The sequence below is a fragment of the Salvelinus sp. IW2-2015 genome, linkage group LG6.1 (assembly GCF_002910315.2).
Source record: "Salvelinus sp. IW2-2015 linkage group LG6.1, ASM291031v2, whole genome shotgun sequence".
NCBI classification, from domain to species: Eukaryota; Metazoa; Chordata; class Actinopteri; order Salmoniformes; family Salmonidae; genus Salvelinus; species Salvelinus sp. IW2-2015.
The window spans coordinates 9,470,477-9,487,463 of record NC_036845.1 but is presented as its reverse complement, the minus strand read 5'-3'; the positions used below and the strand labels follow the sequence as shown (position 1 = coordinate 9,487,463).

Genomic DNA, 16,987 nt, shown 5'->3' with positions numbered 1-16,987 from the left:
AAACTACCGACTGTATATACTGTATACTTGCCAGCACCTGCAACAAGACAGACAGCTGTGCAGTGTAGGGTTTTTGCACAAGGGGACGGGTATATCAGTGTTGTTCCACACTGTTGTTATACTGGACTGTGTGTTTGCAGAATACTCCATGCAGGACCAGAGGCTGCAGAAGCACAGTTTTACCCCCAGAGGCAGCAGCAGTGACAAGTCCTCCTCTGGCCAAAGCAAACCAAAGAGCAAAGGTACTGCTGCTGGCTTAAAGTGCATGTACTAGCTAACACTATAACACTTTAACATGGTGTTAGTGTGCTGATGTGATATTGGCGGATGGTTCTGTCATTGGGAAATAATATCAATAAGGCATGATGACTGAATTTTGGAAAATATAAGTTTTGCCAGATTCCATCTGTGTGAATGGCCAATTTGGAATCCAGAGCTGATGTGAATGGTGTGGAGTGGTGAGAGTTACCGAACCATTGTGTTCCTTGCATGGCTACTGACCTGCTCGGTGTGCTGACAATCTGCCTCCGTTCCCTCTCTCTATGCCTTTCTCTCGCCCTCCTCTCCCCACCTATCCCGCTGTCATTAAAGAACGCCTCATAATAATGGCTGCATTGGCGTAAATGGAATGGTATGAAAAACATGGTTTTCATGGGTTTGATACCATTCCATTCACTCCATTCCAGCCATTATTATGAGCTGTTCTCCTCCCAGCAGCCTCCACTGCAGCAAACACATACCTGCTTCTTTTCTGTTTCTCTGTTGAATTGTGTTATCTCCAGGCTTAGGTCTTCAGTGTGGGAGTAGAAGCAAGTCAGAGTTGTATTATACTTTAAATGGCAGCTCTGTTGACCACCCAGTCCAGTCCAAATCCAAAAGCACATGGTACATTGATGAAGGTAAAGCCCCAGCAAGATACAGTACTGAGACTCCCATCTGTCTTGATAGCAGGGTCCTGTTAATGCATGGTTGTTCTACAGTATTCATTTACCAATCAGTGAACAAATAAAGAATGCGTTTGATCTTTAACTTAATTATTGTATTGTTTAGGTAGATAACATTTTAATTTTACTGTGATTTGATTTAAAAAAGCTTGCTATCAAGACTAGGGCTGTGACGATACAAGTATCAAGATATTTTTTCCAGTGCAAAAATAAAAACATGAAGCAGATCAAACTCTTTTGGTCCTTTTTTAAAATACCTGCTGTATGTAAAATAGTGTGTTCTATAGCTTGGAAAATAAATAAATGTGACTGGATGACAACACAATGGGGGTTGGTTTCCTAAAGAAGTTAAATCCGCTTTGTGTTTTGTTTCCTTGACACTATGCTAACGAGTATCGCGATACTGGTATTGTCCCGGCCCTGATCAAGACCCTTCACTGAGAGTCCTCTATCTATTCATTCCCATTAACTGTGAGGTCCACCTGCATGGTGCAATTGCTGTGGCATGGTCTTCCTCAAATCACAAAGGCTTTTAATAATGCTTTAATAACATGTCTTGCATTTATTCGCTCTCAGAATAATTAAATTAGGTAAAGTACTGTACTTTATTCTTGATGGTTTCCTGTAAGCATTAGTGAAAGCCTTCAGTACTTGGTTTAAGTGAGGACATGTGGATATGTTTCATGGGGGATAGTGTGGGGTAGTTTAGGTAGGTAGCCTACATGGGGTCAAATATCATTTTCCTTACAGCGTGGTGGTGATGAATGGATAATTACACAAGTGAAACCAAGGGATTGAAAATCATTGAGTCATGTAAAGCCTGTGTGTAAAGTTATGGAGCTATCAGTGGACTCTAGGGTGAGGAAGACCCAGTGGAGATGATGACTCTATGTCGCAGGAATGAGAGAAATCCTGTCACAGCTGTTTCCTCTGTTCTGTTTCATCACATCTGTTTTGTTTTTCATCACTGCCTTCTTACCTATATGTTCAGGTCCATCATATTCATATTTGATGGTGTATTGTATTTTCCATTGGTGACGTGATGATCTTGTGACTCACCCATCTCTTCTGGATTATTCTGTGGCTGTCTCCATGTGGAGGCATTTAGATTTTCTCAACACACTCTGTGACACAAATATTTACGTTTTTCAACTCCCATGGGAGGTAAATTAAAACGTCATTGTGTCACACAAGGTACATTTTATGGTTCTGTTTACAGTGAATGTAAAAAATGTGTATACACTTTATAGTGAAGGTGTTTATAAGCCAACATTACATTTGGTTTGCTAAAGCTGATATGAAGCTGTGACACCACCTGCACACTCCCTATTCACAACTTTGGCAAAAAAGCCTAATTAATATCTGATGAGTCCACAATGCTAGAAGCTCTCTGTCAGTGTAATGTCTGCTGCAGTGAAAATTGATTGTATTTTGTTTTCCTCTGCAGTCGGGGAAGACCCTGCCAAGTCCCTCACAGACACGCCCCCTGACTTCAATGAAACCACACCTCCTACAAGGGCCCCGCCCTCTGCTTCCTTGTCCAATGACAACAAGTTCCACTCCCTGCCCTTCAGCCTGAGCCGTAAGACGGGGCCCAATGGCAGCATGAGCCATGGACCCCTCTCCCTCTCCGTGCAGTCAGTGATGGGAGAGCAGATGCAGATGCCAGAGCCCCCGTCGCCCACCCCTCCCTCCCCGCGGCCCCCCTCACCCCCCAGCTCTCGTGGGGGTGGGGGAGTGCCTGGTCTGGAGGTGGGGTCCCTAGTGGAGGTGAAGGAGAACCCGCCCCTGTGTGGGGTCATCCGCTGGGTGGGGCTGCCCCCGGGACTACCAGAGCCACTGGCTGGCCTGGAGCTGGTGAGAGATCATTACACTGACTGGAAGGATTGTCTCTTTGTAGCCTCTGACACCTGGCTGTTTTGTCTTATGTTTTTACCAATAACATTGTCACAGAAAGTGAACTAAGAATTTCAGGAAAACTTCAGAGAAACCAACATTTGGTTAATTGAATGGTAGAATCATCCAAATCCAGTATCATTACTAGCTATATGTTTGGTGTAATAGCATACAGCTAACTGCACTCATAACATCATGATGGCCTTGTCTGGTTCTGCTCTCTCAGGAGGAGGAGTGTGTTGGCTGTACAGACGGCACCTTTCAAGGTACCCGCTACTTCAGCTGCGCGCCCAAGAAGGCCCTGTTTGTGAAGCTGAAATGCTGCCGGCCTGACTCCCGTTTCCCCTCCCTACACCACTCCTCCAACCCCATAGAGAGATGCAATTCTATCGGTGAGTCACTGGTGTCACCTGTCAGTCCTGCGCTGAATTACAAATTGACCCCTAGGTACTCCCTAGGATTGGATGGGTAAAGGCAATACAGGGAAATTTCCACCCAGCTAAGCAGTCCTGCCCAGGATTGTCAACTTAAACTTCACCATTTGTGTCTGTCCAGCTTTCGGGGGTTATCTGAGTGAGGTGGTGCATGAGAACACTCCTCCACGCACTGAGAATGACGGTCTAGACATCATGGTGGGCAAGAAGAAAGGTATCCAGGGACACTACAACTCCTGCTACCTGGACTCCACACTCTTCTGGTGAGGACATAGGAGAGAGAGATCTGAGTTTTCACTTCTTCTTTGCGTGTATTATTATAGAGTTCTTAACCTCCTCATTCCTATGTCACTGTAGTGAGTTTTTTTTTAGTCTCTCAACAGGGAGTCATGGTTTTTCTTTCCCTCTTTTCCTGTCTTTAGCCTGTTTTCCTTCAGCTCAGTCCTGGACACGGTTCTGCTGAGGCCGAGGTCCAAGACTGACGTAGAGTATTACCGAGAGACACAGGAGCTGCTACGCACAGAGATTGTCAACCCCCTGCGCATGTAAGTAGGAAACTGCTCCTCGTGTTTTGTTCAGACACATTCATTCAGTATAATGTCATGTGGCAAACCAATGCTTAACATGTCATTTATAAGCACTTTCATTAGTTTTCTAGACACAGCCAAGTATCATAACTGTGAGATCCTCTGATTCTATTTTATTTGTCTTGTAGACATGGCTATGTGTGTGCCACTAAAGTGATGAAGCTCAGAAGGATACTGGAGAAGGTAGAAGCTGCCTCAGGGTTCACATCTGAAGAAAAAGGTGTCTAATGCCTTTATCAAAATATTAAAGTTTTGGGGTTTTGTTATTAATGTCATAAACTTATTCTAAATGTTTTAAGCGTGTTATAAATGTAATGGTCACCTCACAGATCCTGAGGAGTTCCTCAATATTCTGTTCCATCACATATTGAGGGTGGACCCCTTACTCAAGCTGAGGTCAGTCTACATTAAACGTACTCCTAAACATATCCTCTTGTTATTGCTTATCTAAACTATTTCTACTAATAGTATACACATTTAATAATATTTAGACATGCATCTAAGCTGAGCTCAAATTAGTACGATTTCCAATGAATTACACATGATATCCTGTTTGTGTCTGTCGTGTCTAGGTCGGCAGGTCAGAAGGTTCAGGACTGCTACTTCTACCAGATCTTCATGGATAAGAAGGACAAAGTGGGTGTGCCAACCAGCCAGCAGCTCATAGAGTGGTCCTTCATCAACAGTGACCTCAAGTTTGCTGAGGTGACCTGTCTGTATGTCTGTCAGTGGTTGGGTTGCTCAGAGGTGAATGATTTGCTGATTGCAATCAAGAAGCAATTCATTCTAGGAGCATGAAGGGAGAGTCAACTTGACTATCAATTCTAATGTTTAGCTGAATTAATCAATGACAGGCTGAGTTACTATGGGAAATTGGCAGGATCAGTAGCTTGTAGAATACACATACAGTTCTCTTTTGTGGAATTTAAGTGGGATGTTGTTTGCTCTGCTGTCACCAATCAAGTGCTTTATTTTGTTTGTTATGTAATGGCTGTTCCTCAGTAAGGTAAGATGGTGCCGACAGATATGGCAGCTCTGCTTCTAGGTCCAAAGCAACTTTGCAGTGTTTTTTGTTTTTTTGTGTGTTATTTCTTACATTATTAGCCCATCATTTTGGGGGTGTTATTACATACAGCTGTAAGAACTTTTGGATATCAGAGCGTTGGTAACTCGCCAGAATTACGACTAGGAATACGACTTTCTCGAATTGGATCCTTTGTTCGTACCCTCCAGGGCAATTTAACTTATTCCAGAGCCTGCTCCAAAACACCGCCGGCGGAGAAGAGGTATTTAGAGTGGAATTCTAGTCCGACTCAGGAGGCGTGCACACCATCCACCGCTTATATTACTCGCTAATGTTCAGTCTCTGGACAATAAAGTAGATGAGCTCAGAGCGAGGATCTCCTTCCAGAGAGACATCAGGGATTGTAACATACTCTGTTTCACAGAAACATGGCTCTCGGGATATACTGACCCTGACCATACAGCCAGCTGAGTTCTCAATACATCACGCAGACAGGAATAAAGAACTCCGGGAAGAAGAAAGGCGGGGGTGTATGTTTCATGAATAACTACTCATGGTGTGACTGTGATAACATACAGAAACTCAAGTCCTTTTGTTCACCCGACCTAAAATACCCCACAATCAAATGCCGACTGTATTAACTCCCAAGAGAATTCTCTTTGGTTATAGTCACAGCCGTGTATATTCCCTCTCAAGGCGATACCACGGCGGCTCTCAAAGAACAACACTGGACTTTATGCAAACTGGAGACCACATATCCTGAGGCAGAATTTATTGTAGCTGTGGATTTTAACATGCAAATTTGAGGAAGACGCTATCGAAGTTTTACCAACTGTAGTACTCGCTCTAGAAAAACATTGGACCACTGCTACTCAACTTTTCGAAATGCCTACAAGGCCCTCCCCCACCCTCGCTTCGACAAATCTGATCATGACTCCATATTGTTCCTCCCTTCCTATAGGCAGAAACAAAGAGGAAGTACCCGTGCTAAGGTCTATTCAACGCTGGTCTGACCAATCGGAATCCAAGCTTCAAGATTGTTTTGATCACGTGGACTGGGATATGTTGCACGTAGCCTCTGAGAATAACATTGACGAATACACGGATACGGTGACTGAGTTCATCAGGAACTGTATAGGAGATGTTGTACCCACTGTGACTATTTAAACCTACCCAAACCAGAAACCTTGGCTAGATGGCAGCATTCACGCAAAAATGAAAGTGCGAACCACCGCATTTAACCATGGCAAAGTGACTGGGAATATGGCCGAATACAAACAGTGTAGTTCCCTCCCGTAAGGCAATCAAACAGGAAAAACGTCAGTACAGAGACAAAGTGGAGTCGCAATTCAACGGCTCAGACACGAGACGTATGTGGCAGGGTCTACAGACAATCACGGACTACAAAGGGAACGCCGTCTTGCTTGAAGATGTCCACCATTGTTCCTGTACCCAAGAAAGCAAAGGTAACTGAACTAAATGACTAACGCCCCGTAGCGCTCACTTCTGTCATCATGAAGTGCATTGAGAGACTAGTCAAGGATCATATCACCCTCTACCTTACCTGACACCCTAGACCCACTTCAATTTGCTTACCGCCCCAATAGAGCCACAGACAATGCAATCGCCATCGCACTGCACACTGACCTATCCCATCTGGAAAAGAGGAATGCCTATGTAAGAATGCTGTTTATTGACTATAGCTCAGCATTCAACACCATAGTGCCCTCCAAGCTCATCATTAAGCTCGGGGCCCTGGGTCTCAACCCTGGCCTGTGCAACTGGGTCCTGGACTTCCTGATGGGCTGCACCCAGGTGGTGAAGGTAGGAAACAACACCTCCACTTTGCTGATCCTCAACACTGGGGCCCCACAAGGGTGCGTGCTCAGCCCCTTCCTGTACTCCCTGTTCATCAATGACTGCGTGGCCACGCACGCTTCCAACTCAATCATCAAGTTTGCAGACGACACAACCGTAGTAGGCCTGATTACCATCAATGACAGCCTACAGGGAGGAGGTGAGGGTCCTGGAAGAGTGGTGCCAGGAAAATAAATTCTCATTCAACGTCAACAAAACAAAAGTGCTGATCGTGGACTTCAGGAAACAGCAGAGGCAGCACGCCCCTATCCACATTGTCGGTACCGCAGTGGAGAAGGTGGAAAGCTTCCCTTTGGCTTACACATCACTGAAGATCTGAAATGGTCCAACCACAGACAGTGTGGTGAAGAAAGCGCAACAGCGCCTCTTCAACCTTAGGAGGCTGAAGAAATTTGGCTTGGCCCCTAAAACCCAAACTAACTTTCAGATGCACGATTGAGAGCATCCTGTTGGGCTGCATCACCACCTGGTACGGCAACTCCCAACGCATCACCGAGGGCAAACTACCTGCCCTCCAGGACACCTACAGCCCCCGATGTCACAGGAAGGCCAAAAAGATCCTCAAGGACATCAACCACCACTTCACCCCGCTATCTCCCGGAAGGCGAGGTCAGTACAGGTGCATTGGCAAAAATGGGATGGGACCGAGAGACTGAAAAACAGCCTATATCTCAAGACCATCAGACTTATAGACATCACTAGCAGTCTTCCACCCGGTTACGCAACCCTGCACCTTAGAGGCTCCCGAGTGGCGCAGCGGTCTAAGGCACTGCATCTCAGTGCTAGAGGTGTCACTACAGACCCTGGTTCGATTCCAGGCTGTATCACAACCGGCCAGGATTGGGAGTCCCATAGTGCGGCGAACAGTTGGCCCTGCGTCGTCCTGGTTAGGGTTTGGCAGGGGTAGGCCGTCATTGTAAATAAGAATTTCTTCTTAACTGGCTTGCCTAGTTAAATAATACAAATAAAAGAGGCTGCTGCCCTATAGACATACTGTAGACTTGGAATCACTGGCCACTTTAATAATGGAACACTAGTCAATTTAATAATGTTTACATACTACTTTACTCATCTCATATGTATATACTGTATTCTATTCTACATTATTTTAGTCAATGCCACTCCGTCATTGCTCGATCTAATATTTATATATTTCTTAATTCCATTCTTTTACTTTTGGATTTGTGTGAGTTGTTAGATACTACTGCACTGTTGGAGCTAGGAACACAAGCATTTCGCTACACCCGAAATAACATCTGCTAAATATGTATATGTGACCAATAAAATTTGATGTGGTGACTTCATGTGTCTTCTCTCTGTTCAGGCTCCTTCCTGCCTTATCATCCAGATGCCTCGCTTTGGGAAGGACTTCAAGATGTTCAACAAGATCTTCCCCTCACTAGAGTTAGACATCACAGACTTACTTGAAGACAGTGCGTAAAAAGTTATTTTATTTGAATGTGGTTGGATTATCATTATTGAATGTGATAACTGTTTTCCATATCAGAAATCTACTGTTCTCGATCGACATATGGTTGTGTGTGGGTGTGTATAGTCAACCCTCAACCCTGTGCTTCTCGTTCAGCTCCCAGGGAGTGTCGAATCTGCGGGGGTCTGGCTCTGTATGAATGCAGGGAGTGCTACGAGGACGGTGACATCACTGCCGGGAAGATAAAACAGTTCTGTGAAAAGTGCAATACACAGGTAACAGACAGAGGGTGCCATTCCACCAAAATATAAACTAAGGGGATCTCATCAGGGACTTGCAGTAGTTGTAAAGCAGTGTAGTTCCAGTACAATCCACTTGGGGGTGACAAGTCCTAAGGAATGACTGAGTTTCATGTAAGAGTTTCTTTCTAAGTTGTATTTTGTACTGGGTGGTTTGAGCCCTGAATGCTGATTGGCTGATACCCGTGGTATAAGGTCTGATATACCACGGCTATGACAACATGTATTTTTACTTCTCTAATTACGTGGGTAATCAGTTTATAATAGCAATAAGGCACCTCGGGGGTTTGTGGTATATGACCAATATACCACGGCTAAGGGCTGTATCCAGGCACTCCTTGTTGCGTCGTGCTTAAGAACAGCCATTAGCCATGGTATATTGGCCATATACCATACCCCCTCGTGCCTTATTGCTTAAAGAACTTATAGCTGAAGAAAAAATATTTACCTTGAACTTTGAGGCACATATGTGAATATTTTTGCCAAACTCTGAATATATGTGTAGTTGATAAAAAAAAAATAAATAATAATTTTTAATTAATTAATTGTGAAACTTGTCATTCTTCAGTTTTTTCTTTACGCTGTAGTTGTCATCGATCTGTGAGAACTGTTATTAGACCGATTTATAACTAGTGCATAGAAATACTTACAAATCCCCAAGAAATAGGTAAATACTTATTTCCAACCATTATGTCTGTGTATGTGTTCCCTCAGGTTCACCTCCACCCGAGGAGGAAGGCCCATCGCCACGGCAAGTTGTCCGTCCCCAAGGAACTGCAAGAGGGTGTGTGGCGGCAGGGTAGCTTCCCTCGCCAGCGGATGGAGCTGTTCGCCGTGCTCTGCATCGAGACCAGTCACTACGTGGCCTTCGTCAAGTACGGCCACCAAGACTCTGCATGGCTCTTCTTCGACAGTATGGCCGACCGCGACGGTATGGGGAGAAAAATCTTCAGGAGTTATTGGATAATTTTTCGTTTTTTATTGTTGTGGGGGAAGCAGTATTTTGAATCATTTACAAAGTTATTATGAACTGTCAAACCAGCTATTTTTATGATATTGTCTCATTGTTCATAATTATGAGTAGATATTCAGCTCAATAGTAAATATTTTGGATTAATTCACACACAGAAATTATGTTACATAGAAATATAACTAGAACACTTGCCATTGCTTTAATACCACAGATCTGAGTGCTCTGTCTGTGTTTGTTGTTCCACAGGAGGGCAGAATGGCTTCAACATCCCCCAGGTGTCTCCATGTCCGGAGGTGGGGGCCTATCTGAAGATGACCCCTGAGGAGCTGCACGCCCTGGACCCCAAGAGCATCCAGGGCCAGGCCCGCCGTCTGCTGTGTGACGCCTACATGTGCATGTACCAGAGCCCCACCATGAGCCTGTACAAGTAGAGCCCCCGGGGCAGGAGAATCCCAGACAGATAGACAGACACAGACGGCAGAGCTGCAGTCCAGAGCTCTCTCCCTGTGTCCCCACCTCCTCCTCAATGCCTGCCCCTGTCTCCTCAGTCTACTCTGCCCAAAGTGAAGAGACCTTAAAAGAGAAAAGCTTATTTGCACTGTGCATTTGTTGAAGTGTTGTTCTTCTTGTTTTCCCTCTGTGGTGAACAACAAAACAAGCTGATCTTGACGTCAGTAGCTTCCCTGTGCCTCGTAGCTGAGTGGTGGGGGACGGCGGTCGATGGAGACACGAGAAGCCCGCTGAATATTATTCTCTTCCTGTGGAGAGGAAGAGGAGAGAGAGAGAGAGAGAGAGAGAGAGAGAGAGAGAGAGAGAGGGGGACGGCATGCTCTCCTCAGCTGACCAAACATGCGAAACAAAAACAAGCCATGTTAATGGAAGGACAGAGGCCACCTCATTTACCTAAAGCAGGGGGAGTCCTGCTTTTCTTAATCAGTGTAAGAGATGGGAGCGCTCCATAATTCAACTCATAGTGGAAATAATGCCATGTTCAAAACCCTCAACCAACTATGTATACTGTTTAAACAGCGTGTCTTAAGACATCCTTAGTTAGTACCATGATCCATTATGTCAGATGTGTACCACCACCAACAGTATATTTGTGTCAACCAAATATAGCATTAGGATCAACCAGAATGGTTGGCATATTTCCCTATTATACCTTGTAGATTTCATGAAAGTGTGTGTGTTCCAAATAGATATATGGTAAAGGCGGCTGTATGACAGTTCTCCGTGCAGTCAGAGGACAGGTCAGGTACTCTAAAGCCTGGCAGGTGTTTTTGAATTAACAGTTTGTGGAAATATTCAACTGAAATTTTAAATTTAGATTTTTCTTTTTTGTAAGTCTCAAGGCATTGTGTGTCAGCAAACTAAATTATTTTATATCTAAACTTTTAACTGCACTCAAGACATAGTAAACTCCTGCTTGGCATTTGTCATACTCAATACTTATCTATCTGATGAGACAAACAGTATATGCCTTTTGTGTCTTTTTCATACATTTGTGACAGTCAACTCCCCAACCGTGGATCAAAATCAAGTAACTTAAAATACAGTATATACCTAATTATATTTTAATCTGAATATATTTACATTCTCGTATGTTCTTTTTTGAAGGAAATAAAATAAAAATAAAATATATATATAATCTTTACTCCTCCCATCTCTCACCAGATATTGAAGTGAGTTCTTGTGATTCATGCTGTCCCATTAATACTACTGAATGTTACCACCAGTGGCATGCTGGGTAGTGTAGTTTAATGTCATGATGAAGGCCTGATTGGGAGGTTCAATGCTGGTTTCCAGATGACTACAACCTCCACAAAGCCCCATTGTGATTGTTTTCCCAGGGACCCTCAAAGGGGACATTATTACTGTGTGTGCTTGTTTCTGCACTGCTGAAGTTTAATGCTCGTCACAGACAGACAGGAGGACTTTCTTTACTCCACTGGAGCCTGTGAGTCTCTGATATGGATATCTATGAACATTGACTTGTGCATCTATCTGTAAAGTATATAACAGATGGAAATGAATGTCTGTGCTGTTCTCGTAAATGTTAACTAAATTAAAACCCCTGTTTTGAAAGGTATGAAAAGTGTTTTTGTGTGTTGGAGATGTTTGCCATGTGCCTGGCAGTTTGCTTTGTTTGGCGCGTCTGAGTATGAGTGCATTGGGGTACGCTTGTCGTGTAGCTTGATGACAACTCTGGTGTCTGTGTCCTCACCTGTCACAGAGGTGCAGGTCTCATTAGCATGGTGTCTCTGCAGGGGCTCAGCACAGCGGGGATTCTGCTCTGGTCGATGCGTTTGTCAGAGAGACGGGGTGCAGATGGGACTAACCTCCCCGTGGGCAGAGACACAGCAGCTGGACACTGGTCCGACAGGGAGCTCGAGGCCCAGACAGCACATTAACACAAGGTTCTATTTTCTTCTCTTTATCACCTCAAACTACAGTCTACTGGAAAAGGCAGAAATACTTTACATTGTTTAAACCTATCTCTGATCAATCATTGTTAAAATAGTGAAAAGGGTATGCTTTTTGAGTTAGTCATAACTCACTGGGCACAGACATCAATTTAATGTTTATTCCACGTGGCTCAATGTAATTTTATTGAAATGACGTGGAAACAACGTTGATTCAACCAGTGTGTGCCCAGCGGGTGCATGGCTACATTTCCAGCTTAGTGAGTGACTTGCAGTGCCTGTCTGTGAGGGCTGCAGCATTTCAAGCTCTTGAGAAAAGTCTCTCATCTATGTTTAAGCAGTTGTTGACAATGTGTGAGCAAGTGGGTTTATGCCTTTAGTCATAGGCTTATTACAATATGGGCCCCAGTTTAGGCCTCTTTAAAACAACAGTCAATCATCTGCTGTCCAGGAAATAAATACAAATTGGGTGCAATATTCTTAACAATAAAGAATGACAGATCAGTTTTAAGATGGCAGTTTGTTTGACCACTTGTGTGACTGGCTTTTCATTGTTATTATCCCCGTGGCCTATATGTTGGGATTGAGTTCCATATACCCTATGACCCAATTCCCCAGACACTTAGCAACAAATAGATAAATCAACCTATATTATATATACATTTCCCCCACAGGAACCCTCTTACACACCTTACACCCATTTAGTTTTTAGTCAAACTTGAAACCAGCTTAGCAAGCTGACTTCAGAAGTGCCAGATAAGTATTTGTCAACACAACAGCTGGCGCCACAATACCCTCTTGTATCTTAATGCCACAGCATATGCCAGCCGCTCGTAGCTTGTGATAATTTAGCCGGGACTGGTACTTCAGGAGCAGATGGGCTCAAGTATTGTTATTCTCACTCCAGCTCAGAGGCCCTGGGGGAGAATGCTAAATAAAATCAAAGCAGATGGACCTTTCTGGGCTGTGTTTATGATAAACAGCCAATGGCCCTCCAACACCGCTGGTTTGGGGCTGCTGGGAAAGTGGCAGGGTCTACAACCTATAGTCTCCACTGGACAGGAGCAAGTATTACACTGGTGGATTGGGCCTCTGGAAAGACCTAGAACTTACTTAGCCTGGAAATCACACAGAATATTGCTTTTACTACTGTGCTGTTTTAGTGAAGTGAAACAAAGCAATTTTCATTGCGGATCCAAGACTGTATTCTTCTCCAACCACTGTCTACTTATGGTACAGTCACACACAACAGAAGCCCAGACAGACACTCTCAGGATCACTTTCTCACTTTTATTTTGGTGTTGTGTTTGAAGTATTTTTTTTGTCTGAATTTCCTGTTCTTTCTCACTCATAATAGTCAGTCCCGAGTTAAAATATGGGACTATTTTGTTCTTTTTATTTTTTATTTTTTTTATACTTTCCCAAGATTGGCTGATGTTGTTCTTGGTATTCTCCCATCTAATCCATGCACAGGACCTTGAAAAAGACATGGGCGGTATGGTTTTTATTGTAAACAGCCTCCCATCACATCAGGTAGTGATTCTGCTGCCTGTCTACTATACATAGGAATGCAGAATGGTTGGTTCACACTCAGCATTGCACTTGAAATCCAGTCTCATTCCCATGGGAAAGACAGCCAGTAAACAAAGAAATCCTATCAGAGCCTGGAGAGAGAAGGTAAATGTAAAAGCCCATTCAGACAACAGGAAAACAGTGATTTCCGACACTAAAGATGAAAAGGGAGCTGAGAGAGAACAATTTCAAGCCAATCAGTCCTAACTCAATATACCACTTAGGTGCTGTTTTAACTCTATTGTGATAAGGGGGTTTTATTTAGTGGCTTTAAAGGTCACAGTCTGATGAAGTCAAAGCAGTGCAATCAAACTAATGTTTAGAACTGAAAGTATTAACTCTGCAGTTCTTCAATCACTTTGAGACCTTTTAAATATCTGTGTTGTAAGATAGTTTCCATTCATTCGCAATCCTGTTCAAATGGCCAGCTGCAGAAGCAGTTATTTTTCATACTTAAATTTAATAATGTTTTTGACACAGAAACTACTCAAATCAAATGTATTTACATAGCCTTTCTTAGATCAGCTGATATCTCAAAGTGCTGTACAGAAACCCAGCCTAAAACCCCAAACGGTAAGCAATGCAGGTGTAGAAGCACGGTGGCTAGGAAGAACTCCCTAGAAAGGCCAAAACCTAGGAAGAAACTTAGAGAGGAACCAGGCTATGAGGGGTGGCAGTCCTCTCTGGCTGGCCGGGTGGAGATTATAACAGAACATGGCCAAGATGTTAAAATGTTCATAAATGACCAGCATGGTCAAATAATAATAATAATAATAATCACAGTAGTTGTCGAGGGTGCAACAGGTCAGCACCTCTACCGCTCCTGCTGTCTCTAGAGTTGAAAACAGCAGGTCTGGGACAGGTAGCACGTCCGGTGAACAGGTCAGGGTTCCATAGCCGCAGGCAGAACAGTTGAAACTGGAGCAGCAGCACGGCCAGGTGGACTGGGGACAGCAAGGAGTCATCATGCCAGGTAGTCCTGAGGCATGGTCCTAGGGCTCAGGTCCTCCAAGAGAGAGAAAGAAAGAGAGAATTAGAGAGCATAGTTAAATTCACACAGGCCACCGGATAAGACAGGAGAATACTCAGATATAACAGACTGACCCTAGCCTCCCGACACATAAACTACTGCAGCATAAATACTGGAGGCTGAGGCAGGAGGAGTCAGGAGACACTGTGGCCCCATCCGATGATACCCCCAGACAGGGCCAAACAGGCAGGATATAACCCCACCCACTTTGCCAAAGCACAGCCCCCACACCACTAGAGGGATATCTTCAACCACCAACTTACCATCCTGAGACAAGGCCGAGTATAGCCCACAAAGATCTCCGGCATTGCACAACCGAAGGTGGGGCGCCAACCCAGACAGGAAGACCACATCAGTGACTCAACCCACTCAAGTGACGCACCCCTCCTAGGGATGGCATGGAAGAGCACCAGTAAGCCAGTGATTCAGCTCCTGTAATAGGGTTAGAGGCAGAGAATCCCAGTGGAGAGAGGGGAACCGGCCAGGCAGAGACTGCAATGGCGGTTTGTTGCTCCTGTGCCTTTCCATTCACCTTCACCAGACTACACTCAATCATAGGACCTACTGAAGAGATGAGTCTTCAATAAAGACTTAAAGGTTGAGACCGAGTCTGCGTCTCTCACATGGGTAGGCAGACCATTCCATAAAAATTGAGCTCTATAGGAGAAAATTCTGCCTCCAGCTGTTTGCTTAGAAATTCTAGGGACAATTAGGAGGCCTGCGTCTTGTGACCGTAGCGTACATGTAGGTATGTACGGCAGGACCAAATCGGATAGATAGGTAGGAGCAAGCCCATGTTATGCTTTGTAGGTTAGCAGTAAAACCTTGAAATCAGTCCTTGCCTTAACAGGAAGCCAGTGTAGGGAGGCTAGCACTGGAGTAATATGATCAAATTTTGGGGTTCTTGTCAGGATTCTAGCAGCCGTATTTAGCACTAACTGAAGTTTATTTAGTGCCTTTTCCGGGTAGCTGGAAAGTAGAGCATTGCAGTAGTCTAACCTAGAAGTAACAAAAGCATGGATACATTTTTCTGCATCATTTTTGGACAGAAAATTTCAGATTTTTGCATTTCTCCATACGTAGATGGAAAAAAGCTGTCCTTGAAACGGTCTTGATATGTTCGTCAAAAGAGAGATCAGGGTCCAGAGTAACGCCGAGGTCCTTCACAGTTTTATTTGTGACGACTGTACAACCATCAAGATTAATTGTCAGATTCAACAGAAGATCTCTTTGTTTCTTGGGACCTAAGACAAGCATCTCTGTTTTGTCCGAGTTTAAAAGTAGAAAGTTTGCAGCCATCCACTTCCTTATGTCTGAAACACAGGCTTCCAGCGAGGGCAATTTTGGGGCTCCAACTCTAAACTATATTCTGATTCAAATACTATTTCCTGACAAAATGAGTTTGTAATCATACCTCAATATTTTGATGTAGGAATGACGCATGCGTCTTGTAACGGAAAACATTGTTCTATTTGATGCAACATGAGGGTCAAGTACTACACCTCCCTTCTGCTCTCCACAGATGAACCGGTTCACTCACTTATGTATGTATCTCTTCACATACTGTGTTTTGCTTAACAACAACTCCCCCTCTGAAATGATGTTCAGTAGGAGGATGCTAGTGACGGATGAAGAATAATTGCCTCTAAAGCAACCGTTGCCAGATGTTGTTCTCCTAACAGCCGGTGTGGGCAAATTGCATATGCAGGATGTGCGTAAAATATTTTAAGTCGTGTTTTCACTTAAAGGTGTGAAGTGTTTTTATTGCCCATCACTGCTTCTGTAGTGTGTGTACGGAGAAGGGGGGGGGGCAGGCTGGGCCGGTGGCCGCCTCTGGTGGTCTGTATGACGCTGGGCCGGTGGCCCCCACTGGGGATCTGTATGGCGCTGTAATGATAAGAGGTGGGAGTGACAGCAAGACGTGGCAGCAATGGCAGTGGGATGGGACTGGTGGTGTCTGTGTGTGTGCGTGTAGGCCCACACACCTGTGTACTGCCTATTCCCTCCTGCGCTACCTTTAAACACTGCATTGTTTACAGGTGCTGACTGGATTGGATGCAAGCTGCTTTCCCAGATTAAATATGGAGTGAGTGTTTCAAGTTTAATGTCACATGCACAAGTACAGTGAAAGGCCTTTCTTCCAAACTCTACACCAACAATGCAGTAATCAATAACAATGAATACTAAAAATAACAAGGTAGAACAAAGACACACGAGATATGAAATAAGAAGAACACGATAAAGAAAGTAAGCATACTATATACAGGGTCGGTTCCAGTAGCATATTTGCAAAGTGAAGGGATACTGGATCATTGGGGTAGATATGTATAGGGGTAAGCTGACTAGGCATCAGGATGTAGAGTCAGTGTAAAAGTATGCATATTATATGTGTGTGTGAGCAATGATGGAGTGAGTGTTTTGTGTGTTTGGAGTATCAGTGAGTGGTTTGTGGGTGTGTGTTGGAGTATCAGTGAGTGTTTGTATGTGTGTTGGGAGTA

At 44.1% G+C, this 16,987-nt stretch overlaps 2 protein-coding genes across 4 annotated transcripts in view; both read left to right on the top strand.

Moving 5' to 3' along the window:
• The window catches only part of LOC111965016 (ubiquitin carboxyl-terminal hydrolase CYLD), a 33,000-nt gene extending 20,602 nt beyond the window's left edge, over positions 1 to 12,398 (top strand). The window contains exons 7-19 of one of the 3 annotated variants that reach the window (XM_023988949.3): positions 141 to 242; positions 783 to 899; positions 2,392 to 2,801; positions 3,067 to 3,232; positions 3,396 to 3,537; positions 3,697 to 3,819; positions 3,990 to 4,081; positions 4,191 to 4,257; positions 4,434 to 4,566; positions 8,088 to 8,196; positions 8,349 to 8,467; positions 9,206 to 9,422; positions 9,711 to 12,398. In XM_023988949.3, the coding sequence (XP_023844717.1) occupies positions 141 to 242; positions 783 to 899; positions 2,392 to 2,801; positions 3,067 to 3,232; positions 3,396 to 3,537; positions 3,697 to 3,819; positions 3,990 to 4,081; positions 4,191 to 4,257; positions 4,434 to 4,566; positions 8,088 to 8,196; positions 8,349 to 8,467; positions 9,206 to 9,422; positions 9,711 to 9,895 (1,982 nt within the window). In that variant the 3' untranslated portion in view covers positions 9,896 to 12,398. The remainder of the gene's footprint in view (positions 1 to 140; positions 243 to 782; positions 900 to 2,391; positions 2,802 to 3,066; positions 3,233 to 3,395; positions 3,538 to 3,696; positions 3,820 to 3,989; positions 4,082 to 4,190; positions 4,258 to 4,433; positions 4,567 to 8,087; positions 8,197 to 8,348; positions 8,468 to 9,205; positions 9,423 to 9,710) is intronic. The other 2 variants (XM_023988950.3, XM_023988951.3) reach the window with 2 other exon arrangements.
• LOC111965006 (DNA-directed RNA polymerase III subunit RPC7-like) overlaps positions 1 to 16,987 on the top strand; it is a 737,315-nt gene that overhangs the window by 346,115 nt on the left and 374,213 nt on the right. The gene's annotated exons all lie outside the window — the stretch shown is intronic.